Source organism: Stegodyphus dumicola, chromosome 8, assembly GCF_044657685.1.
Source record: "Stegodyphus dumicola isolate Sdum_Otavi_A_Nest chromosome 8, ASM4465768v1".
NCBI classification, from domain to species: domain Eukaryota; kingdom Metazoa; phylum Arthropoda; class Arachnida; order Araneae; family Eresidae; genus Stegodyphus; species Stegodyphus dumicola.
This window is the reverse complement of record NC_140775.1, coordinates 122,556,502-122,581,891: the sequence shown is the minus strand read 5'-3', so window position 1 is coordinate 122,581,891 and position 25,390 is coordinate 122,556,502. Positions and strand designations below refer to the sequence as shown.

General features: G+C 32.9%; 1 protein-coding gene across 2 annotated transcripts in view; it reads right to left on the bottom strand.

Moving 5' to 3' along the window:
• Positions 1–1,103: 1,103 nt before the first annotated feature.
• Positions 1,104–25,390, bottom strand: part of LOC118199928 (putative sodium-dependent multivitamin transporter) — a 157,743-nt gene continuing 133,456 nt past the window's right edge. For both annotated transcript variants that reach the window (XM_035371811.2, XM_035371810.2), the window contains exons 7-13: positions 23,479–23,614; positions 18,012–18,219; positions 13,071–13,225; positions 10,708–10,949; positions 7,533–7,642; positions 5,709–5,809; positions 1,104–2,286 (exon numbers count right to left, since the gene is read on the bottom strand). In XM_035371811.2, coding sequence (XP_035227702.1) covers positions 2,215–2,286; positions 5,709–5,809; positions 7,533–7,642; positions 10,708–10,949; positions 13,071–13,225; positions 18,012–18,219; positions 23,479–23,614 — 1,024 coding nt within the window. In that variant the 3' untranslated portion in view covers positions 1,104–2,214. The remainder of the gene's footprint in view (positions 2,287–5,708; positions 5,810–7,532; positions 7,643–10,707; positions 10,950–13,070; positions 13,226–18,011; positions 18,220–23,478; positions 23,615–25,390) is intronic.

The window sequence follows — 25,390 nt, the reverse complement described above, 5'->3', positions numbered from 1 at the left end:
AATCAACATCAGTCACAGAGGACAAGCTATCACCAATTTTTTGCAGTACGGGTCAGAATAAAATCAAAAACAGAAATGTGCTAAAAAATTAATATGATGACAAAAACCGCGTGCTTAGATTGTCTTCAATGTGCTGTATTCATGAATATAATGTAATTTTTCATACATTTCTCAACCCTTTTGCTTTTGAATTAACTGTTACTGTTTTTTTTACAAAAATACATCCTGCTTTAAGGGTCGATTTCTCCTGTGTGTGAAAACTTAACTTCACCGCTGCTTCGTTACTTTAACCGATCATGCTATTAGTTGCTATTTGTACTGACATATCAAGAAGATAAGCAATAATTTGTTTTTCAGGCAATAGTGATGTTATGCACTTACGTGTTTTAAATGGCTCAGTATCTCAAACGAAGGAGGATATCATTATTAACATTTAAAACCATTTTTATTGTCACATGAATCAAGTGCTTTAGTTCAAGTTTCATACTGTAATGTAGTTACGAAAACAGTGAAATTTTAACTCTTTCGGTAAAAATACTCTTCAGTCTTTTTTTTTTTTTTTTTTTTTTTCATGATCGCATTTAAAGGTGTAACATGTTATAATTATGCATGCGTATTATACAACAAATGATAAATATTTGTAATATTTCCGTTTTTATTAGGTACGGCTTGTAAGTATGCAAAACTTGTAAGTACTAAATATTCGTTTACATTTACCAACTGTAGCTACCAGCTATTAAGTTTAAGAATTGGTAGATATCAACTACACTTAAATCTATATTCTTCTAAATAATTTTCAGTTTACTTCTTACATATGAAATCCTTTTGCTTAAGCTATTTTTGCAAATAAAACATTGCAGGCAAATCCAGCACGCTTTGCATTAGCACTTCCTTCATATATTTTTGTATGTGATCGAAAGACCTATTTAAGTGTAAAAATATATGTAATATTTGGACAGTAAGACATTAATACATTGGAACATAAAATGTGTAAACTGAAAAATATGTCAAGAGTCTGTCCTTCGAGTGACCAAAAAATAACCCTGTGTTGTGTGAACAAAAAGGCAGATAAACTACAGAAAGGATAAAAAGCTAAAAACAAATTCAAAAATATAAAATTTATTATTATCTGTGTCAAATGATATAAAATTTGACAAATTGTTGAACACAAAAGCTATGACATGCATTTCGGATGTTTTCTGTTACAGGGCAACACGTTCTAAACAATTTTCTATAGAAAGATATATAACAGCAACGTTGCTTATTAGCCTCCGTTAAATTAAATGCGCTCTTATCTCTCATAAGTGTTCTTGTTCTTGTAAGTAAATATTGCCAATAATTGTTTTTTAAAGCACGCTTCATTCTATTTCTTTCTTTCGTTAAATAACTAAGATACATTTCTCTTAATTTAATAAAAACTTCATCATAGTCGAAAAAATAAACGACGAAAGCGTGTTTTCTCGCTGGAAGTGTAAAGTTTGCGCTGAAAGTGTCACGTTTATCTTTCTCGAGAAACTTCTTCGGCACATGTTGTCCTTTAAAGAGAAGATCCTGATTTTTTTCTCACTTTGATCGAACAGCATTGGAATTCTTATGAAAATATAAAATGCAGTATGCTTTTGATATCACAGGCAATAAACATAAGAAATAACGTTACTTACAAATTAACTCAAACGTGTTGTTCCCATGGCATTGCTAGTGATAATTTGCCTTAATTATATACCTTGTTGTTTAAATATGAATAACTATAGAGGCGTCAACAATAAAACCTTTCTTTCAATGATTTCGGTTATAGTTCTTATGATTTAGCTACACTTATCAACATTAGCTTTCTTTAGTCTTCAGAAAGAAATGTTTCCTAGAGTCATCATTCTTTGTATCCCGAAAATCAAAAGTTTACTGTAATTTCAGTGTGATTGTATAATGCATAACAGTCCTTATACTTGACAAGCATAATTAATGATTGATTCTTTATATTTACAAAGATGGTAATGTTCATCATTATTTGATATGAACAATCATTCCCTGGATGAAACAATTCAGCATAACGAAACATACCACTCGAAACCATACAACTCGGAAAGAAGACATCTGCTCTCCAAGTTACGGTTTCATAAAATTCGCTCGTATAGCCAAGACACGCAAATCAGTTCACACATTTCTTCTTAAACAATGTTGAAATCTCAAGTACTAGGTGATAATGCAATATGAACCTTAAAAGCGTTCGTTTTCTTTCGATTTTAAGACAGTCACTGATGGATTCTGAGACTGGAGCTCCATTGGTCCCTAAAGTTATGAAAAGAAAACCACTCATGAAAATTAAAGAATATAAATTTTAAATAAACGTTAATATAATTTCATACATGTAATTATATGATTTAAAATATGCTATTTTTTAAAGTAACGTAATAATTGAATTAAAAAGATTCCTTTGATTATTAAAAATTCTTTTGATTATTAAACGATTTTTTAATATACAACAAATCCACACTTAAAAATTTAGGTAGTAAATTTCTTTAAAAAAGAAAGCACTTATTATGCGTTTCTGTGCATCCTCTCTGATCATACAGTATCAAATGCATTATTACTGTATGATCATAGAGGTACAAGAATTTTAAATGGTAATTCGGCTTTTTGAATACTTTAATATTCGCTACAGTGTTTTTTTTTTAAAAACTAGCTGCTTGCGCAGCATCGCATAAAATAATTATCCTAAAAAGGAGACAGTAATATAATGATTTCGAAGAGCCCATCTAGTTTCATTTGATAAAAATATTAAAAATTTCTAATTGCATAACTCAAGATTTTAATGCATCTTTATTTATATCAATCACAATAAAAATATTCTTAAAGGAATGTGTTTATTGCTTTTAACTCCTAAATTTATTACTCAATGACCTCCCGATATAATAATAACATAAGAGATATTGAAAATATCTTGGGCTTTACTAAATGGCAATATGTTGGCGCGTAGAAGATAGAGGTATTTTACTTCTGGCCTCGGCAATATGTTGCCTTCGTAGAGTTGAGTTTGTTAAATATAAAGGAAGGCAACAGTCTCGCGTGCTTGAGATAAAAATGGTATTCAAAGAGTGTTGCTACCACTCACTTTCAAAGTGTTCAATTTTTAATCAAAACTTCATTAAAGTTTCACAAAATATAAAATAAACAACAAAATAATTTTAAAAAATCTGAAAGGTTTCAGATTTTAAATTACGTCCAAAGGAGAGCTTTTTAAACGTTTTGTGTGTTACCTTTATTTATTAAATATCATGTTTTTTGCCCTTAAACCATAAAATTCAGTTTAAAAGCAATGTCGGAAAATAATTTTAAAATGAGCATATCTTAAGAATTTCCGATACATAGTTCCGCGCGCTGGAGATAAAAAGGTCCCCCCCCCCTCATATAGTGTTGCCGTTGCTCGCTTTTAAATCGCTGAGTTTGTTAATAAAAATTCGTTAAAATTTTGCAAAATATGAAATCGATAATAAAACAAATTCCAAATTTCAAATGCCCATATTCGCAGTAGGATTACGCCATTCAGTATTGGATGGCTCTAGGTACCGTTGTTTTATCACAATGCGAGAAACATACATACATTTATGCAGAACCTTCATTTTTCAATTTCTTCAAATATAGTACGGGGCGATAGTATTTGGTAGCAACGATTTGAAAAGTGATACAGCCTTTAAAAGATTTCAACGTAAAATGAAAGCAATAGTCCTTCAGGGACAAAGCCCCTTTGGACTAATAAGCTCCGAAAGCTTTCAGATTATATGTTACGCCTAAAAGAGCGTTCTTTTTCATTTACAGACATACACATGTTTCGAGAGCATTTAGGCTAGCCCCGCTTTGTGCTAAAAATAATTTAAAACAGCGTATCTTTAGAATTTACGATAGACAGTCTCGCGGCCTGGAGATAAAAATATTTTATTCCCTAGAGTGTTGCCACTGCTCGCTTTGAAACTTAAGTTTTTTTTTAGTCAAAAATTCGTTTAACAAAATATGAAACGTACAATAAAACAAATTCTTAATTCCAAATTCGGGCTTCCAGGTGCCCTTATTCATGTGGAGGAATATGTTATTCAAAATTTGATGACTGTAGGTACATTTGTTTTTCACAATGCGAGAAATTTACATACATTAATGCAGATTCTTCATTATTTAGTTTCTTTAAAAATAATACAAGGCGAGAATATTTAGTAGCTACAATTTGAAATGTGATTCGGACATTTAAAATGATTCGAGGCAAAACGACTAATAGCTCTTCTGGGCTAACTCCCCTTTGGGCTAACAAATTCGAAATTAAAAATTCATGTATCCAATTTCGGGTGGAGGACTACGCTATTCAAAATTTGATGGCCTTAGGTACCGTCGTTTTTTCACAGTGCGAGGAACATACACACATACATACATGTAAATTCTTCGCTATTTAATTTCTTTAAAAATAATACGGGCAGATAACATTTGGCGGTAACAACTTGAAAAAAGTTTCAGCCATCTAAAGTAGACCGGCATTTACAGCGATACGCTGCAAAATTCATTTGGAGACTAATAGCTCCTTTTTGGCTAAAATAAACCTTACGAAAAGTTCGAGTAATGTTTAGTTATATAATATGAGTTGACGAATGTTTCATAGTTTAATATTATATTAATAATAGTTACCTGGCATAGAAAAACTTGCTCTAAATAAAACTTTCACGAATCGGAAGTTTACAATATATTCTTACAGTATTGTAAAAATTGTTATTGATATAAAATAAGCCTGCATAATTAAACATTCATTTATTGCAGATAAATAATGCATATATATATTGCAGGCAGCTTAGTTCTCATTACTATGTTAAGTTAAAACGTGTTCAGAGTATGCTATATTTAACCACGCAAAATACCATTTGAGGGAATTGACTGAAAATCTTGAACGTAGCTAAACTATGAGTTCATTATAAGCACAGGCATCAAGAATCTTGAATCTTAATTATGTTCGAAGGATTGTCCGAAAAACTGCACAACAAAAGCTATTAGGAAAGTTCATTTTCATTGATGACAACAAATGCCTTATTTCTCTGCATTTATTGTAGAACAATAGTATTGTCCAAGATGATAAAAAGTAAAAAATTATTTAAATAACAACAGCATTTAGGCAATAAAATATAAACAATACGTTTTAAATTATTTCATGATTTCAAGAATTAGAAAGAAATCTGAACGCAATTCATAGCCAGAAAGAATCATTAAATATTGTAAAAGCTTAAGTGATCGATGAACAGCAATTAAGAAAAACAAAAAATATTTGATTTAATATCTTATTCTTTACTAACTGTATCTTGATTTCGTTACCTCCACATTTTGATTTCCTTTCCACTGCTATTGCCACTATTTTATTTTAGCAAAGCCAGAAAAAGCAGTTAATAAAATAAATAGAAAAATAACGAGCAAACATTCTACACTAACATCTTAATTTGAAAACATCTTAATTTAATTTTAATTAAATTTAGTAATTCAGAAGAAAAAATAAAACTAGCGGTAATAATAAAAGAAATAAGTGAAAAAGATTTCAATTTTTTTTGTGAAACAATTATTTTCTGCTCCTTCTTTGTTTTAAAATAGTGCAACACAAGTTGTTTTATAAGGCAACCAGGCTTTTGTGTTTGATTTAGCAATAATGATGAATAATGGGTAAAAAAATGAAAGAGAATCATTCTTACTGATATCTGGATATCATTCTTTTCTGAAGACTTAGGCGGTTTGCTTAGAAAAAACTTTAAAACAGGACTGAGTAATTCTTCTGGCACTTCCTTTGTCTCTCCTACATTAAAAAAAGAAGAATTTACAACTACGTTTTAAGCTTGCTTTTATTACAACAGTTACGTGCAAAAGAGAAGAATAAAGAATTTACAATGGCGTTTTAAGCTTTATTACAACATTTAGTGTGAATTGCAAATAGAAATATTTTAGTTGAGCTCATTATTTCAAAATGATGAACGTCTTTATAGGACTCAAAGGAGATTCCAAGTAGATGAGAACCGTTTGCTCAGTAATCTACTTTTTCAGCAACATCTACAAAATTTATTTCAGCAAAGGAAAGTAGGACCATAACTGGGTACACATATTTATGTGTGTAAGCGTAATAATTATATCTCTCTATGTTTTCTGTTTGTAAATATTGAGAATTTTTCGTTCACATATTTATTGTACTGCTGATATGCAAGTAAAATGAGTAAATTAGTAAAATGAGTTCAAACTTTGAATCTATTTTAGGATAATTAAATGAATTACATGTAAAGCAAAATACTTGGAGATACCTTTCTTTGACGTATCGTTACAATTTTATGTAATGCCAAGGTTTTGAAAAGTACATGCAGCTAATAAATTGAAAGAAACATTTAAAATAACTTTAAAATTATTCTTCATTTTCTTTCTGTTTCTTTACCATAAAATTCAAATTAATGAAATTTATTTAAAAGCAGTTTACTGTATTCACACACAGCATTAATATCTAACTTTTAAAAACATATTAATAAGCAATAACGTTTCCAGATTTAATTTAGCTCAAGAAAAACATGTTTAAAGATCTGATAAGGAACACAAGCAAAATAACAGTCATTCGCTTTCTTACGGAGCAATTAAATTTAGTCAAGATATTAATAGTCTGGAAACGAAATTATTAACAAATGGTTACAGTTACTGTTTAAATGGCTTAATAGTTGCACATACTTGCATATTCATGCACATATTTGTTTAAATGGCAGAAAATAGTTTTGTATATATATAAAAATCCTAGAAAGAACACGTTATATTATTTTAATTAATGATGTGCGGGAAAAATAAAAATTATGACCTAATAATTCAATCTCATATATTTATAGCAGGTTATCAATAAGAGAAATAAGTAAAATTTTTAAACCTTAACTAAACCCTCATGGAATGCTAAGATTTGTTAAATATAATATTTCGAAGAACATGCAGTAAAGCATATATTTTACACATAGGTTATAAGGTACTTCTCCCGCCTTCTTAGCAAGCCTTCGTGGTGTAGTGGTCTGCACGCTCAGCGCGTAATTGAGAGGCCCGCGGTTTGCTTCCCGGCGAAGGCGTTGCATATTTTTCATCTTGCGTGCTTCCAAAAAAGTACCTAATGTCGTTACAGTGGCGTCCGAACTAAAAGGGTGTTGGATGATGATTCTCCTCACCCAGGATTTGGCGATTGGGTCCTCTGAAAACCGCAGTCGCTCTTTAAAAGGGGGAGTATATAAGGTATTTCTCCCGCCTTCTTAGTGAGCCTTCGTGGTGTAGTGGTCTGCACGCGCAACGCGTAATTGAGAGGTCCGTGGTTCGATTCCCGGCGAAAGGCATTGCTAATTTTTCATCTTGCCTGCTTCCAAAATTATCTAATGTCTCTACAAGGTAAAATAGGGAGAATATTTCTTATTAAATGCCTCACCAAGATTACAAGATAAAACTTCATTCATTACCTATACATTTAAGTTCATGTTAAAAACTACATATTTTTAAATGAAACATCTACTCACCGTTAATGAGATTAATAATTATACTTGCTACATAACCTATGATTACAGCAGAGAAGAATCCGATCGGTGCGAACCACATGTATGATATTCTGTACAACGGAAATATGTTCCTAAGGAAAAAAAGAAGCGAAATCATTAAGTTTTGTTTTTAATTTTTGACTAAGTTCTAATTAAGTCTAATTTCTTTGAGGAAAAATATTCTCTGAAGAATGATTAGACTTGTTTCTTTGAGGAATCATACAGATAATTTTAAGCTGTGTTTAACTAGAATCTTAAATAACATTCAGTGCTGCAGATAAAATTATTGTTATATTACAACTAGCTTTCCGAAGTTCATCCTTTTAGATATTTGAAATTATCTTTAAAGCTTATATGTAAACAACATTTATCTTCCAAAAATATGAGATTATGTCAAAAGTTTAGTTTTTCAAGCATGAAAAAAACAGCATTTGGAACATATATGATAATTGCTTTTATTTACATAAATGTATACTCCCAAAATTACTTTTTTTGCCATATGTACCAAATTTATTCAAATATTTACCACAGAGTAGTTTGTAAGTCTCTGTATCTTTATCGGAGACCTGTCCCACTTATGCTAACCACTGTAGTCCCGCTTTTTTGACTTTCTCTTCAGAATGGTATCTGGTTTTTGCAAATCCTTTCATGCAAACGAAAAGCATGGAAAAGCTAGTATCGAGAACAGGGCTAAGGCTGTTTCCATATCTCCCAATAGAAGTTTTTCACGAAGAATTTCATATCATGCTCGCATTCATGCACAACGACAAGGATAAATTCAATTTGACTTAGACTAGATATTAGTTTAAGCTTCGAAATGGTCAGACGAATTATTAACTTTCAACAGCAAAATAATACGTAACTAAAAGTAAACTAACCTTTGATGCCGTATCTACGGCTTAAATAACTAAATGCAAAACGACTAAAGAATTTATTTGAAATTCAACCAAAAATTACAGAATTAAAATATTAATAAAGACAGTTCAGAAGGTGTCAGTTCGGGATATGGTCACCATGGAGGGTGGTGTAATATTCCACACGTCGTGACAAACTTTTCACTACATTATCCAACAGCTGTTGGGGTAATTTATCCCATTCCTTTTTCAGTGAACGGATGTGAGAGTCCTCGTTTATTGAAGGGCACTGTCGACCAGCAAGATTCTTTCCCAAAACATCCCAAATAGTACTCAGATCTGAAGAACATGCTGATTATACGAGGCGTTGAATATCCTCGCTCTCTAGACACTCCTGTACAGCAACTGTTCGATAACATGTTGCGCTGGCAGCAGAACATTGATTAATGTATTGTCGGCCAGTCATAGTCCCAGTTGCAACCACATATAGGGACGTGTGGCCATTGATCATAGCGCTGGCCCATACCATGATACTGCATCTCGGATATCGGTCCTTTCCTGGATATAAGCAGTATCTTGTGGACGATAAGCGGTACCACTGTCATGGAAGATGGGCTGGCGTCTATAATCCGGTAACAGACTGAACCTATTCTCATCTAAGGATAGTACACAAACCCAGTTTTAATGATTCCAATTACAATGCTCGCGATAACACTGCAAATGGGCGGTACGTTGCTGTCAGGGCAATGGAATGCACAAAACAGAACAGAGGGCGTATATATCATTTCCTTGATGCAAAACCTCTAGCTACAGCTTTTCGGGAGATTTGCCTGCCAGCAACATCAGGTAATTGATTTAAGACCTCAATAGCTGTGTTGCACTGGTTCTTTTTGTCGATGGCACTATATCCTTATCTTCTGCAAACGTCGTACCGCGAACACGACCTCCTCGTAATGTTTGTTACACAGTCCATTTGTTTGAAATGTTTTCCAAAGCCTTGAAACAACACTGTGGCTTACGTCGAACTCCATAGCAACATATGTTACTTTCCACCCTTCTTTAATGTTGCCAATAATACGGCCACGCGTAAAATCATCTAAGTGATACCCGGAAGACACCATGAAAATTGCAGATTAATCAATTGATTCTTTCCCGTTAAACTGCGCTTTTGGACAAGAAAAGTCAGTATGCGTCAAATCATTTATCTCTTTTATTAGCGTCACGTGACGAACAATTTCGTCAAATAAAAAATTTGCATACGCAAAACACGTCTTACTGCATCCCGCACTTAGGCTAGTTTTCAGATTTTCCTGCCTTTCATTTTATGGTTGCTATCGCTGCTACTGTCCTTAGAAATTATGAACCAGTCTATTAATGTTAATTTATTAATTTCAGTTTTTAATTTTTTTTAAAATATTATATACGGTAATATACACGATAAAATTTATATTTACGTTTTATAAATAATGAAGCAATTTTATACTATTAAATCAAGAGTTAGAATAATTCTTTGAAACAATAGGTTATAAGGTGAGCGAGTGAATGAGTGCACCGCTATGGAGACCTCCGACTTTTCTGTCTTTTTTCCGCATGCCTTCATGGTGTAATTAGAAGCATGTTCAACGCGTATTCGAGAGATCCAGGGTTTGAGTCTCGGCGAGGATATTGCACATTTCTCACGTCTCCTGCTTCTTGAACCAAATGACTCAAAAAGATTGTGAAGTTCATTTGAGAAGATTTGTTTTTACGCTAATTCTTTTTTGTAATCTTTCTCATTAATATGTAAATTAGGTAGATTTAAATAGCAAGTGTAATTTAGTAAAAAGGTTTTATCAACACATCGGAAAAGCAGTTTATTTCATGAATTGTCCATCCATATACCGATATTTTTTTCTAAAATTATTTTCTTGTATCAGCTAGTGCTTATGCTTAGATATTGCGAATAGCTGGAAATAAAATGTTAAATGTCGAATACATTTTTTTGTGTACCAAACACTAAACATTTGTATTCCAAGAAGTCGCAAGTAGCAGTGTTTTGGTAACTTTAATTGTTTTCCCAAGATGTAGCTTTAATAAACATTAACTTTTGTCTTCTTCTTTCTGTTCTTTTCTTCTAGTTCAGTGCTAAATCACTTAAGAAACAAGATGGTTAAACAAGGTGTAGTTCCAAGAGTCAGCTAGGTTAATCCTTCACGGCGGTAATACAAATGTCATTAAGTGTGTTTGAGATTACTTCGTGTGAAAAATCCCAATTTTTCAAAGGAGGAATTACTACGTAACAGAAACTAGAAACTTTAGCTTACTCATAAGATGTCTCTATCACTGATGATTCTGTCGAATTCATGATTGGGGCAGCCGAATTCTGAACGATGGCTAATGGAGAAGTGACATTAAGAAGGAATGAATTCTGTGGTACGGATGAATTTGGAAAGAAGCATCCTTCGGTGGAGACTGGTAGGACGTGCGGCGGTGGGGCCGCAGCTGATGATCCAAAGCTTACCCACGCAGCAATTGCAATAGAAGAGACAAGACCGATGACAGCACCCTACAAAAAAGTTATTTTAAAATTTATCCATATTTTAACTTTTTTTGCCGTTTAAAACCATTAAAAATGAAGTCGAACTAAATTTGTTACTCAGTATTTCTATTGTAGCAAATTTTAGTTTCGAATTAAACTAATAAAAATATAATTAATTAAACGAGATATTTTTAACAAGCGCTACATATTGTTAAAGAAAAGAATATTTCTCTTGTAATGATTCGATAAAACATTTTGTTTCATTGGAACAAATCAACATGTTTAAACTGCTAAATTATTCCTCTATTCTAAATGACTTGTCTCCAGAATTCATACTTATAATATGATGAATTATTTTGCATCTTTAGTGAACGATTCGAAGTTTAAAGAAGATTAACTCGATAGAAGTCAAAATTGTGGTCAGTCCATAAGTTCGTGCGGATTAAAAGTATGCGTGGAATTCACTATGACGTATTTACTAAAACAATACAATTTTGAACCTGCTGAAACTTGTCATCGTTTGACTAACATATTATTCAGTTCATCACCAACTTTCGTAAATATCGAACGCATTTTAATACCCATAGAAGATGAATATAGGTAATCAGTACAAACGTGTTGTGCTACATTTTTTATTTTCGTGTGGTGAATCTGCCAAGTTTGCAGCGATAAATATTAATAGTGTGCATGGTGAACACACTATTAGTGTAAGGACTGCCCAGAAATGGTTTAAAAAATTTTAAGTTGGAAAAAGCAGCATTGATAATGAACCCCGTTCAGGACCTTTTGAACTGTTAGAAGCAATTCAAACGATTAATTCAGAAGTTTATAGTGAACAACTTTGCCGTCTAAACTCAGAATTGATCAAAAAACGCCCACGATTGTTGAATATCAAGAAAGTGCTGTTTCATCATGATAACACTAGGCCTCATACGGCTCGAACAACGCTGCAAAAAATTAGTGAATTAAATTGGGAGCTTTTGCCATATCCTGCTTGTGCCTTACAAAATTTTTGCTGTTAAAAATTAAATTCTTAACAGGATGTACACAATGAAATTTCAACTATTTTGCATCAAAACCACAGTCTTCCTACAACAATGGCATAAAAAAGCTGCTTGTAAGATGGCGAGACATTGCAGATAATGGAGGAAAATATATAATTGATTAAAATGTTAAATTGTGCTTTTTATATTATTTAAAAAATTTACCAAAAAAAATGCGCACGAATTTATGGACTGACCCAATATATGACTGAATTATAACTTAGCATACAAAAAGAACATAAATTCGTAAATTTATAAAGTTTCCCCCTTAGAATTATATTATATTATATATTATATATATAATATAATTTGTAATAAATTATGTATACTCGGGGACAGAGGTTCGCCTTCCTTCCCTGTGCTGAGTGCCACAGAGCAGCGTGGAAGCACAGAAAAACTTTGAATTGAAAATTTTTTGAAATCCCGAGTGGTCTCGTATAATATAATAATATATATAATTATAATAAATTATATTATATCATATATAGAATATTATAGCATCAAAACTGTTAATAATATTTTATGCTATTCTCCCCTTTACGTTATTAGTATTAAATAACATGTAATATGTTTTTTGTATTCTTATTATAACAAAAATAACATGCTAAGAAAGTAGATCTACAATGTTGCCGAAAAGATATTATTAATGTGATAAAGATGGCTAATTATCACCAACGTTATTTTAAAACTAAAAGCGATATTAGCATAACATTCTGGAATAGAAGTGTTTCTTTGTACAATAATGTGTTTCTATATTACGAAAGTTCTCTTATCAAATAAAAATTATAACGAATTATTTTAAAAGTTTAAAACTGAAATCATTTTAAACTAATAAAAAACGAGATCATTTTAATCTATTAAAATTTTCTGTTTTTATTTGCATGAATTTTAACATAAATACTCTTGACATATACAGTAATTATTAATTCAAAATACATAAGCTCTTTCGTTTTAAAAATTCCAACTAATTAAAAATTTTATTTCTTCAAAAATGGTCTCTTTCAAACCTGTAGAAACGCTCTTAAATTTATATTTGAACTTAAATCAATAACCGTATTTCAAAGTCTTTAGAGACGTACAATCAGATAAGGAACATTTTAATAACCTTTTCGTTGCACCTTTCGGTCAACATTCCTAGAAGAAAGATAGCCAAAACAGGCCCTCCAAGCATGCCAAAGACTGTCAAAGATGCCTGAACTAAGTTTCCAAACGTCGCAACCAAAAATGTCAGTAACACGCAAAGAAATCCGTAGAAAAGCGCTGAAAATGTAAAAATACATTAAATAGTTTCTTTAAAGAAAAAATATATATTCAAATAATTTCATATTTGATATCATGCTTAAAAATGTATGGACTGATGGCTGCTGCTGAGAGATTGATACAATGTTTTTTATTTGGCATAAAATTGCTCAACTTTGTTCTTAAATCCCCTTGCTTAAAAATATTCAATCTATTTCTTGTTTCAGTAAATTATTGATCTGACTTAAGTATACTTTTACTATGTAAGAAAAGGGAATGGTCAGTAATGTTATTTCACAATAGCTTTTATTTTAGGATGTATCTCTTGGATTGACATTCAAATTTATATACTTTAAAAAAGTATTATTAAATTAAAAATATACTGAATATTTTTGTTTAGTTTTTTACCATATTTATTTATTAATTGATTAATTTCTTCTATATTACATAGAAGCTGACGCAGCTTAATATCAGTACATAATTAATCATCTATTTTACAAGATTAACACTTCTTTAGTAATCAATGGGATCTTCATTGCTCCATAAACTGCTCATGCATATTCAGCTGTCGATCCCTAATATCACCATTAACCCTCTTTAAAATATTATCACCCCCAGGATGTTAATAATGAACCATTGGGAACCTCTGTTCTAGAGTAACCTCAACCATTTCTTAAAAATGTGTTTTGTCTACAAAAATGAAGAAACCAAACTTTGCTATGCCCATCAATTAACTGTGGTTTCTCTTTCTTCTGAATAAAGAAACAAAGGCAAAAGCATTTTTTATAATATGAAATAGCTGATGGGCTTCTATCGTATACTGACATTAGAGTCAGCGAAATATACGCAAAAACTGCAGTCATCAATATTAATAGATGCCTGAAGATTTAATATTCTAGTAACCCACTTCAAGCCTCATAACTATCGGAGAATTCTAAAATTTCGAAAATTATCATTAAAATAAAGAACGAAGTTAATTAAAGCATGTCTTAAATTTAATGCTGAGCTCCTATATTGAGGCTTCATGCGTCAAGCATTTTAAAGTGAATAAATAGCCGATGCAAGATTTGCTGCGACATCTCATTGCATTATCCTGCCAATAAATTCAGCAAATTTGTAGGGCATCATGTTAATTAAACAAGTTTTCTTATTATTTTTTCCTATACTATCACTTCTGCTTTCTCATCTTCTGCCAAGGAGTAATATATTAATATACTCGTATATAAGCTTTGAGTTTTTGAGTTTGAGAGAGAATGTTTGGCAGCTTTCGCCGAACGGTTATTCTGTTACACCTCATGGTTAGTGAATTGACTTATAGGCTTTAGTTTCGCTAGCCGCATTTACTTCGTGAATATTAAGAACGAGCCAAAGATTGTTTAGGCGCGTGCTACTTTTTATTTAATACTATAATTTGACTGGAACATTTGTTCTACGTATCCTTGAAGTAGTTGTAATTTTGTTATCGTATAGTTTTCGCAACTGTGAAAATGGCGTGTTAATAAAGAGGTATACTGTAAACCTTCACCTGAGCTTGTGTTTCTGCATTTAGAAGCTATGATGGAACGATATGTTGTCTATCTGTCTTTAGGGTTCCAGGAGTTGGCAGTTAGAGTGGTACAGAATTGTACAAAATTCCTTTTTCTAATGCCTTAAGCGAAAAAATAAACATATGTAATGGTATCTGCGATCATGGTACTTTTTCATCAGCAGCATCTTTCAGACAGGAGCCAAACTTTTACACTAAACGGTTTGTCTGGCAGTCGTTCTTTATAGTCTATTTCCTTCTAAGTGATCCCGAGTGTTTCTGCTGTTTACATGCATATAACAATACATATAAAAATGTAATACATAAGACATTTCTTTAATTTCATCATATTTTACAGAAATTTAACTATACAGCTTAATATCTGAACGTGCGTTGAATTTATAAAATCTGACTTTGCCAACTTTCATGCTCAAGCGAATATAGGCTGAAAATTCATGTAGTATTTATATGTCAAAATAATTCTGCAGTTTTATATATATTTCCGCGAATCATTTTAAATATTTATAAAAAATAAACTACTGAACCAACTCCAAACTTTATTGCTCTGAAACTGTGTGAAAAACTCGTCAAACAGTTTTTCACAAACATTCCGTGTTGACGGATCAGAGATCTATATTTAACTGGGAAGATTTATTTGGGCTCACAGGCAAGTTAGATGATCCTTACATACATATAGTCACAAAAGTAAGTATGCAACTCATAGCTTAAGTGAAAAAGCTCTAGTTCTCAAATAAATATAAGAAAAATATTATTTTGGAGAGTGTTGTTTATAGCTTCTGATTCAAGTCATAAAGTAATGAAAAATAAACCAAATCATTATATTTTAAAAGACTTTAAGAGTAATTTTGTTAACTACCAGCAGAAATTTAAATCACAAAAGTATATATGCACTCTGAAGTTTTTACTTTTAAATAGGCTGAATGAAACTTCTCGAGTGATTTTTCGTATTTCAGTGATAAGTGTAGAAGTTCTGCTACAAAGCTTGTAAGTTTGAGCTTTAAGTACATCAACAATTCACCAATGGCTCCACGTGGAAAAGAATTATCAAAAGATCTAAAGGATGCAATAATAAAGCTCTATAAGAAAAGCATGTCCCAAAGACAAATCGCTAAAATCATAGGCAAAAGTCCTGCAACAGTGCAAAAAATCATTGAAAAGTTCCAGGCTGAGGGAAATACGCTAAACAAGCCAAGAACAGGACGACCGCCCATTTTGATGGATCGAGAAAGGCGAATTATTATTGGAAATGTGAAAAAAAATCCGACGATTATTGCACCAAAATTGACAACTGATGTGAAAAACAATTTTGCGAAGTCATGTAATCCTGAAACAATTCGCCGTGTGTTACAGAAGGCAGGATACCATGGTCGAATTATGCGAAGAAAACCATTTGTTAACAAAGTGAATCGAAAAAAGAGAATAGATTTTGCAAAAGAAAATGTAAAGCAGGACATAAATTTTTGGAATTCCGTGATTTTTTCGCATGAAAGTAAATTCAACATCTACGGGTCAGATGGACACCAAAAAGTTTGGAGGAAAGCAAATGCAGCTCTAGAACCAAAGAACATGAGATGAACTGTAAAACACAATGGTGGTTCGATTATGGTTTGGGGTTGTATGGCAGTAACTGGAGTAGGAAATTTAGTTATAAGCGACGGAATAATAAATCAATATAGCTATTTGAATATTTTAAAGAATAATCTAAGCCAAAGTGCTTTTAAATTGGGACTCTATGGATCCTTCACTTTCCAGCAAGATAATGATCCCAAACATAACTGCTCGGGTTGTTCGGGAATGGCTGCTATATCACGTGTGAGAACAGTTAAAAACCCCACTGCAGTCACCTGATCTTAATCCCATTGAACACTTATGGGATTATCTCGATCTCCAAATTAGAAAGCAAGAGAGCAAAACTAAGAATGATTTAAAAAAAGCCCTTTTGGAGTGTCAGGAAATACCATCTTCTGTCACTCAAAATTAAGTAAAATCAGTGCCATCTAGATTGAGAGGTGTTATGAAGGCCAAAGGCTATCCAACAAATTACTATTACAAATTACTATTTTTTTGAAAAATTGTAAAATTTGCAATATTAATGTCTTTGTTTTTGTTTGCATACTTACTTTTATGATGTAAATTACATCCTATTTTAAGTTAAGCTCATCTTTCTAATTAAATGTTTGTATTTTTTAATTACATTTCATTTTGTTATTAAGCTCAATTTTGCTGTAGTCGAAATAAATCGTTAATTTGAAAACTCTAATATTGTAGGTCTGTTTTTTTTTTTTCATACGACATCATCACATACACTCTGTATACTTACTTTTGTGACTAAGTGTACTTCTTTTATATGACAGGTATCACGTTCACTAGCACAGAGACAATTACCAAGAACATTTATTAAAGAATATAGATCAATTTTGATACGTAAGTGGACAGGACACCTAGAATGAAGAAGTACTGTATTACTGTGTAACAAGCCTAGTCTTCGGATTCAATACTTGTAGAGGACATTGTTTTTGCGCCTCTCCTCAAACTAATATCCAGAATACTGGCACGCCTACAGGACAAAACATAGATGGGATAGATGTCGGCTATACCAACAAAGGTGGGCAGTCTTATGAATTATGTAATAAATTTTAACTGCACTTAAATACAATCAAATAGGATACAGGTTGCGTAATTTATTTAATTGGATACAGATTGCGTAATTTTATGGACTTTTAAATATTTGCGGAATCAGAACCGGAATGAAAATCGTTGTTTTTGTTTGACAAGTGCGTAGGTTACTGATGTAACTATAAACTTGTTACATTTGAAATATGCATTAGGCATTACCGTAATAAAAAGTGATAGGAACTGAGCGCGCATCGAAACTAATGTAAACTGAGGAATTTAAAGATCAGTTCTATAACCCAAGGTCTAATCTGACGAATAACCCTGCAATGTTTTCATTCGAAATTATATTGCGACGCATTGACAAAACATTCGCCATATTTACATATTTTAAAATTGTTAATACATATATAATGTGTTTATTTATCCATTCGAAATCGTTCAGCGATGTGATATATTAAAACTTTTCGAGAAACATTTAGCAGTCTTTCCTTTTGATTGGCATGACCTTTTGGTAACTAAGCATTCTAAAGGAGTACGTCTAACAGGAAAGTATTACGATTAGACTTCAAAAACTAATATTTTTACCATAGTATTTATTATGGAATAGAATATTAGTAATTAGAGTAAAATAATTTGTTCACCAACTTATAGCTTTGGCACTGAAGGCCATCTTCTTTTGAGAGTAGCCTCTGGCAACGAAGAAAGGTCGCACTAAATCCTCCATTGTCACAGCTGCTAATGAGTTCACGGCAGACGAGACTGTACTAAGAGATGCACTGAAAATACCGCAGATACATACTCCAGGTAATCCTGGATATTGTCCGAGAGCAGACATAATGTAATAAGGCATCAGCTAAAAAGAGAAAAGAGAGAAAACACTAATAACCTGCTAAAGTACAAAAACAAAAAGTAAAATAAGTTCAACGAAACTTTATTTAGAGTTTTTATAATTTTCCCTTAAAACTACAGTTCGGTTTGCCTTATTTTCAAAATAAGCATTTATGGTGACTTCAACGTAATACTTTCCTCCATTGACCAACTACTCGAGCCTAAGCATTCATCTGGAATAGCTAAACACATCGGTTATTTAGCCGTCTCACCACAAAGAAAGGTGTTCAGGATGCAATATAGGGATTGACCACTGCGAGAAAAGGTAAAGGGCGCACACATATAGCCAAGTCTTATGTTGTAGTCGAACTCACACTTTTGGTTTCAGATTGCCAGTTAACCCCTGGTAACCATTACACCATGCAAGAATCCACGATTAAATATTTAAAACCGGATTTATGTACAAGGAGAAGAAGCAGATTTTGCTTCCTTCCAAAATTATTATATTTCTTTCTTAGTTATAAAATTATATCATATCTCACATGATAGGGGAAAATTTAGGCTCTTATCTATGCTCAGTGCATTGTTTATACTACATAACCACGAGATGCGCCGAAGAGACTATTTGTTTCCATATAATCCGCTTGCAACTTCAGAGTTCCCCAAACTTCCCCCCAGGTTGCTTTTTTCTGGGGATGGGACATTCGTATTTGCCAATCTTGAAAAACGAAAGAGATTCGAAAGCTTAAATCTTCGCGATTTTTACGCAATTCAAAACTTTTAAATACTAACTTAAAAAAGCAGTCACACTTTTTAATCCCAGGTCTGGAAAGAAACATTATTTTGAAAAGAAAGCAAGGAAAAAAAAGAATGCGATTGCTGCAAATTTAAACGATTTTCTGCTTCTTCATTATCCTATTGTAACGATCCTGAGTGCCCCGTTGTTTCAGTAAGCAAAGATGGGCGTTTTTGAGATTTTCCTCAAGTGTAACGGGTATAGGAGCCATTTTCCCCGAGAAAGTCTTTCACTAAGGCATTCCTCCCGTTGAGCAAATAGCCGTAGAGGCTTTGTCGTATTCACATAAACCAAACCAAACCTTTAAGAAATACTAAAAGACTTTCAGGTTTAAGCAGTTAGCCTGTTAAGACTTGGTTAACAATATATGAGTTACAACTACTGTAGTTTGAAATTTTATAAACAATTCAGTTTGAACATTTTTGCCATAACATGCAGATTCAAATTATCTAACTGACAAAAAAAGTCAATCATGGTAATAATTACCTTAAAGTTATTTATTTACCTTCTAAAAGCATTTTTAAATTTTACAGTGTATTTTATGACATTATTTCATCAGAATGTAAACGATTGTGAATCCTCCCATAGACAACAGCGAAGTGCTGGTGTCGAGAAGTGATTATGTGTAATTGATTGAAGTTTAAATAAGCGTTTCAACAAGCAACATAGCAATTCATAAATATGTTTAAAAAATAAATTAGAAAATTATTAAATTGTTTTCGTCAGTATCTGAGGAAGGTAAAACTTCAATGGAGTCATGAAAACTGGAGTAACAGCGAATGCAGATAGGGCCTGAATTTTGAATTCTTTAAAATGTAGACTGCTGATTAAAAGTAATATAGCTTTGAACTTCAAAGAAAATAACGGAATAGCTGACTACTATAACGAACCAGCTGTGTCTCTAAATCTTTATTCAGCTGCCTCACTATCTTTTCAGAAAAAAAATAAGCATACAAAAGGCTTAGGAAATATTATCCTTAATGACTCTTTCAGGTTTCCAGTTCCACCAGCAACATATTAGTAAATATGTCCCACAATATCAAATATTTATCAATTTCTCAGACATTTAGTAATTGGAAATAACATATTTCAGCGTTCCTTCCTTTAAAATGAAAATATTTGTCGTTAATTTAAACTAAATATATTGAATACAGGATATTCTTACAAAATGTATGAAGTTGAAATGAGTAATGGTTTTGGTTTGGTTTGTTTATTAGATTACGGCAAAGCACTCGACGGCTATCTGCCTTAAGGGAGGGATGCCTTCGTGGAGGACTTTTAAAGGGAAACTTGAAATGAGTAATGAATTTATGACTGAAACCCATGCCTTTAGAATAGCTTAACGAAATAAATGAATACAAAAATATGAAGAAATAAATTTGATTCTGATTTAGGAATTCATGACAAAATTCTGAAAATCTAAAGATGAAGGAAATATACATTTCATTCACTTAAGTGTAAAATAATACGTCATCACTCATTTCTTAATCTAGCTTAAGCACACACATATTCAACTTCCGAAGGCAGACAAAGACTAATTTCTGAGAGATCGTTTAAAGATGGTTTTACATAAAATGAAGAGTCAGTTGGGATTAATTTGAATACGTTGGACCTAAGAAGTTCTCCCCGAAGGCATCCCTTCCTTTAGCCATCGAGTGCTTTGCTATAACTAAATAAATGAAATCAGATCTTTTCTATTTTCTTTTTCCTTCATTTCTAAACGTATGATGCCCTATCAAAGATTCAAAAGAACTCTTTTTAAAGACATTTAAAGAAATAGTTCTCCGCATTGAAATTGAAACATCAAGGAAGAATATACGTAAATGATCAACATTTTGAACAAAACGTTCTTCTTTAATGTAAGATATGACTGCCATGCACACTAAAAGTCTCACTTACACGTGTTGGCATGCTATCAGTGAAGTCCTTAATCATTATCGAGAGCGGCTGAGTAGTAAAGTCGCTGAACAGTGGTAGTTCCACTTGAGTTCGATTCTAGGCGAAGAAGGCGGCTGCATAGGTTATTTTAGTGTTTTTCCCCATGTGTAATGTGGATACGTGTCAGTAAGTCCTCCATGAAGGAATCCCTCCGAGTAAGGAAAATACCCCTCAAGCGCTCGAGATAGCCGATCTATCAGATGTTCCATGTGTATTCGATGAGAGGCAAGTCATAAATATAGCATGCCACAGTAGCATATCAAATCCTACTTACATTAACAGACTACTCACATTAGCATAAGCGCATGAAGCATAGTACTGTCATGCTGAAAATTTGCTTCTTGACACCATACTGCAATATCATTGACCAAATTAACCAACGCTGAGTTAATTACCAAATTAACCAACGCTGAGTTAATTACCAAATTAACATAACGCTGAGTTATACATACAGTAAAAGGAAAGAGTAGAGGTTTTCGCCTACTATATATAAGGATTGGTTCGATGTTCTATCTTGAAAGCTTATTGATGGCTTCGGACATGGAATCTGAAGCTTAATCTCTGATCATCGCTGGGTCCAAAAACAAAGACTATCGCTAAAGAAGATAACTTTTTTCTCCATTCATGTCTTCATTGCCGCCTGAATCGCTATACTGTTAATAATAGCGGTACCATGAGGTTATGAAAACACCTGCCGCTGGTCATCTGGCTTCTAGCGCAGTATTATGGCACTCGTAAACACTGTTGGACATACCAAGCTTAGTATACAATGTCTGATTTCATTCGCGGAAAACTAGGGATCATTATTCGATGACATGTCTTTGCACAGGTTTGCCTTTGACTACCTCTGTCTGTCACAAGAGTTCGCCATTGTTTTCGCAGCCATTCAAATACACAACGTTGAACAGGTTGACATTTTATCCTGAATGTTAGCAATCTGTCAAAGTATAAATCAACATCTCCAAATTCAAAGATAGTTTTATTTCTCTTGCAGAAGGTGGTTATATTTGACATACGATGAACTCGAGGAATCGAACCATGAAATTATAAGAATAACCCGATTTCTGAAATCTCATGTGGCAGCGAAATCACCTGTTCTAAGTTTCTCCTAGAAGCTGTTGACTGCAGTGAGACGCTTAAATTTTGATCATTTCCATGTCTCAGTTACACCTTCAATTCTTCCACTGTTCCCCAAATGCGCATAACATTACATTTTTTCCTTATTGCAGTTGAAATTACAGGATTGAGCAGTATATTTAACGCTTATGAAACACTTAAATCTAACACTTTAAAAGCAAAGCAGAGAATATGCTTTTAAAGAATATTTCATCTTTAAATACTTTTATGTTTGGACTAAAAGCGTGCAAGTCTTCATTTGACAAAGTTTTATCGAATAATATCACATCATTCTTAATGGCTGCCTGACGTAGAAGAAAACTGTGGGGTACGTTAAGTAAATGATTAGATAAAAACTGTGTAAAAAGAGATAGCAAATTTCACAGATAATTTGCTATTACTTCAAACTCAGAAAGTGCAATGTGTAATCATTCCATTCACTCAATATTAAAAATGGTTCTATTCTAATAATACCAATGGTTTAATTTCGATTTTGAAATAATTTATGAATTTTATTTGTAGCATTTGATAATATAGAATTCTTGGAAAGAAATGGGAATTATTAGTCTCAACAGTACAATAAAACGCATTATATAGATAGATAACTCCCTCGAAATGCATTGCGCTATTATTATTATCATTATTTAATCTAAGATTGAAATTTTTTTAGATTCGGAAGCAATATATAATATTAATTTGCAATAAATTTAGTTAATATCATTCATGTTGTAAGATCCTAGCTAAGAGATAAATATTTGTTTCAGGAAAGATCCAGGAAATAAATCATGATCATATTCTGTTTGAAACGTTTTGCACATTTTGTGAAGTTAAGGATATCCCTAACCTCTTGAAAAGGAATTCAGGTATTCATCAGTCCCTAGATTTTATACACCTGATGAAATGCTTGTAACTTTTGAACCTTAAAATGTATTCAAAGTAGAAATTAATAGCTTTATAAGCCACATTGTTCCATAAAATTCACACTCGGAGAGTTTTGTATGAGAAAAAGTAGAAAAAGAAGGTAAAATATTTAGTCAACATTTGTAAGCATGCAAAAAACCAAAAGTTTCTGTAGTTTTCTTCATATTCCGTTCCCTGCAATTCAGGAGAACTTTATGGAACGGTTTGCATTCCAAGATTGATTTTTTCTAACCCAATTTTCTTGGCCTTTATGACACTTAATATATTCGAAAGTTCAATATAACTTTTAGCCAACTAAATAGATAATATATAGAAAAAAATATTAATAAACGACAACCATATGTTTTGTGTGATGTAAAATTATTTGACTTAAACTTTAAGAAAGGGAATTTTTAAAATTTTAATTTTATTATCATTGCCATCGCATTATTAAAATTCACATTATTAGAAATATAGCTTAACATTCCATACAATGAAAGGTCTTAAATTAAATGAAAGTATGAATATTCTTACCTGATCAGCTGAGGATATTGGCTTATTCGGAGCCGTCATTGGATCACAGTTGTAAAAGTTTGCATAAATGACAATACCGGCTAAGCAGTTTAAAAGGTGGAATGAAACTCCCATGGGTATACTCACATACAAGGCTCTGAAAGAAACACCTTCGTCATAACATTTGATATTTTCAAATTTTTATTAATATTTGAGATTCACTTACATGAAATTTCCCTCAACCTTCAGTTGCAGTTATGATATCAGCAACTCTGCAGAAACATCAATTTAGCGACATATGTTAAAGTAGTAGTGAATAAAATATGGAAGTTTGCTTGAATACTGGAAGAGGAAAGTTATCGCGAATAATGTTCAAGTGTCATTACCATTCGCTAATTGCATAAAGTAGTTACAGTTCCTAGTGGGTTGTAGAGTTCCGCACTTTGTTAATGGTAAGTTACAGTTGAACGTGAAGAATCTTAAGAACTGATAAGCAAATAATCGCTTGAGTTCGTGTGACGGGAAACAATAAGATGGAAGGTTAAATAACCCTTTATTATTCAAATAAGATTTAACAGAACTCTGTCTTGAAGTGTACAATAAAAGCCGACACTTGGGCTTGAACGTAAGAGGCTAAGAATTAAACTAAAACTAATCTAAACTAAAGAGATATAGCCGAAGCTATCAAGATTCTAACCGAGTTGGCCCCTTACCGCTAATTGACTGATAAGCTATCAAGGGTCTAAAGTACGGCCGAGCGTAATAATAGCTTACGAGAGAGTAGCCTATAAAAAAGGCGAACGCGTGCAGACAGAATACCTGGTAACTCTTTCCTTAAGACCGAAGAACTTCGCGGTTAAATACCGCTCTTCCTCATTATGTATTCAGATGTGATTCTAAAACTACGTTCTGGCCGGAAGTAGTAAGTTGAAGTTAAGAATCGACAGGAAAGAAACTTAAAATTTAACTGTTAATAAAATTAACATAATACTTACAGGGTACGCGAAATACTGATTTCTTTACTTTTCGAAAGTAGCATCCGTAAGTAACATCGTACCCAACTAAGGATTATCCGAAATTACTTAAAATGTAATTAAAAATGACCAGTAAACACTACGAAATTAATTTTTTTATAAAGCGAAAATACTGGTGTGCAAAAATTAAGGACGAGACGGTTTTTTTTAAATAAAACTTCGTACAAAAGCTTTCCAAATCAACACATTTAATACCGTAAGATCCCCAATACGTAAGGACATGAGTAATGTAAACAACACTTACTAAAAGAGAAATCAGAGGGATAAAAAGAAGCTCTATTGAAAAAGTAGCATGGAGAGCAATGCGACTGAAGGCCGAAACATCCCTGTGATGGGTGTCCAGCAAGAAATATCCGGTCTTTAATAGGGGATATGATCTCCCCTGACTGCTAGGCAGGTTTCACAGCGTCTGCCCATGCTGAGAATGAGGGTGTCAATGAGTTGTTGAGGCATTGCTGCCCATTCGTCTTGCAGCGCCCATCGAAGCTCCGGAATCGTTACTGGTGGTAAGGTACGAGCTGCCAAGCGTCTGCCTAGAAAACCCCATACATGCCCGATGGGATTGAGATCCGGGGATCGTGCCGGCCAATCCATACGTTCAATATCCTCTCTCTCTAAGAGCTGTTCGGCAGCTACTGTGCGATGATATGGTGCATTGTTGTCCATGAAAAGGAACTGCGAACCCATAGCGCCTCTAAAAAGACGCACATATGGAAGAAGAATCTCGTTACAATAACGGGTCCCGTTGACTGAACCTGCGTCGAAGATGTGAAGGTCTGTACGACTACCAAGCATGATGCCTCCCTAAACGTGAACACCCTCACCTCCATACCTGTCTCTTTCAATGATGTTCGAGGGATGATTGCGGCTCCCCGCTGTCTCCAGATGAGTATGCGATG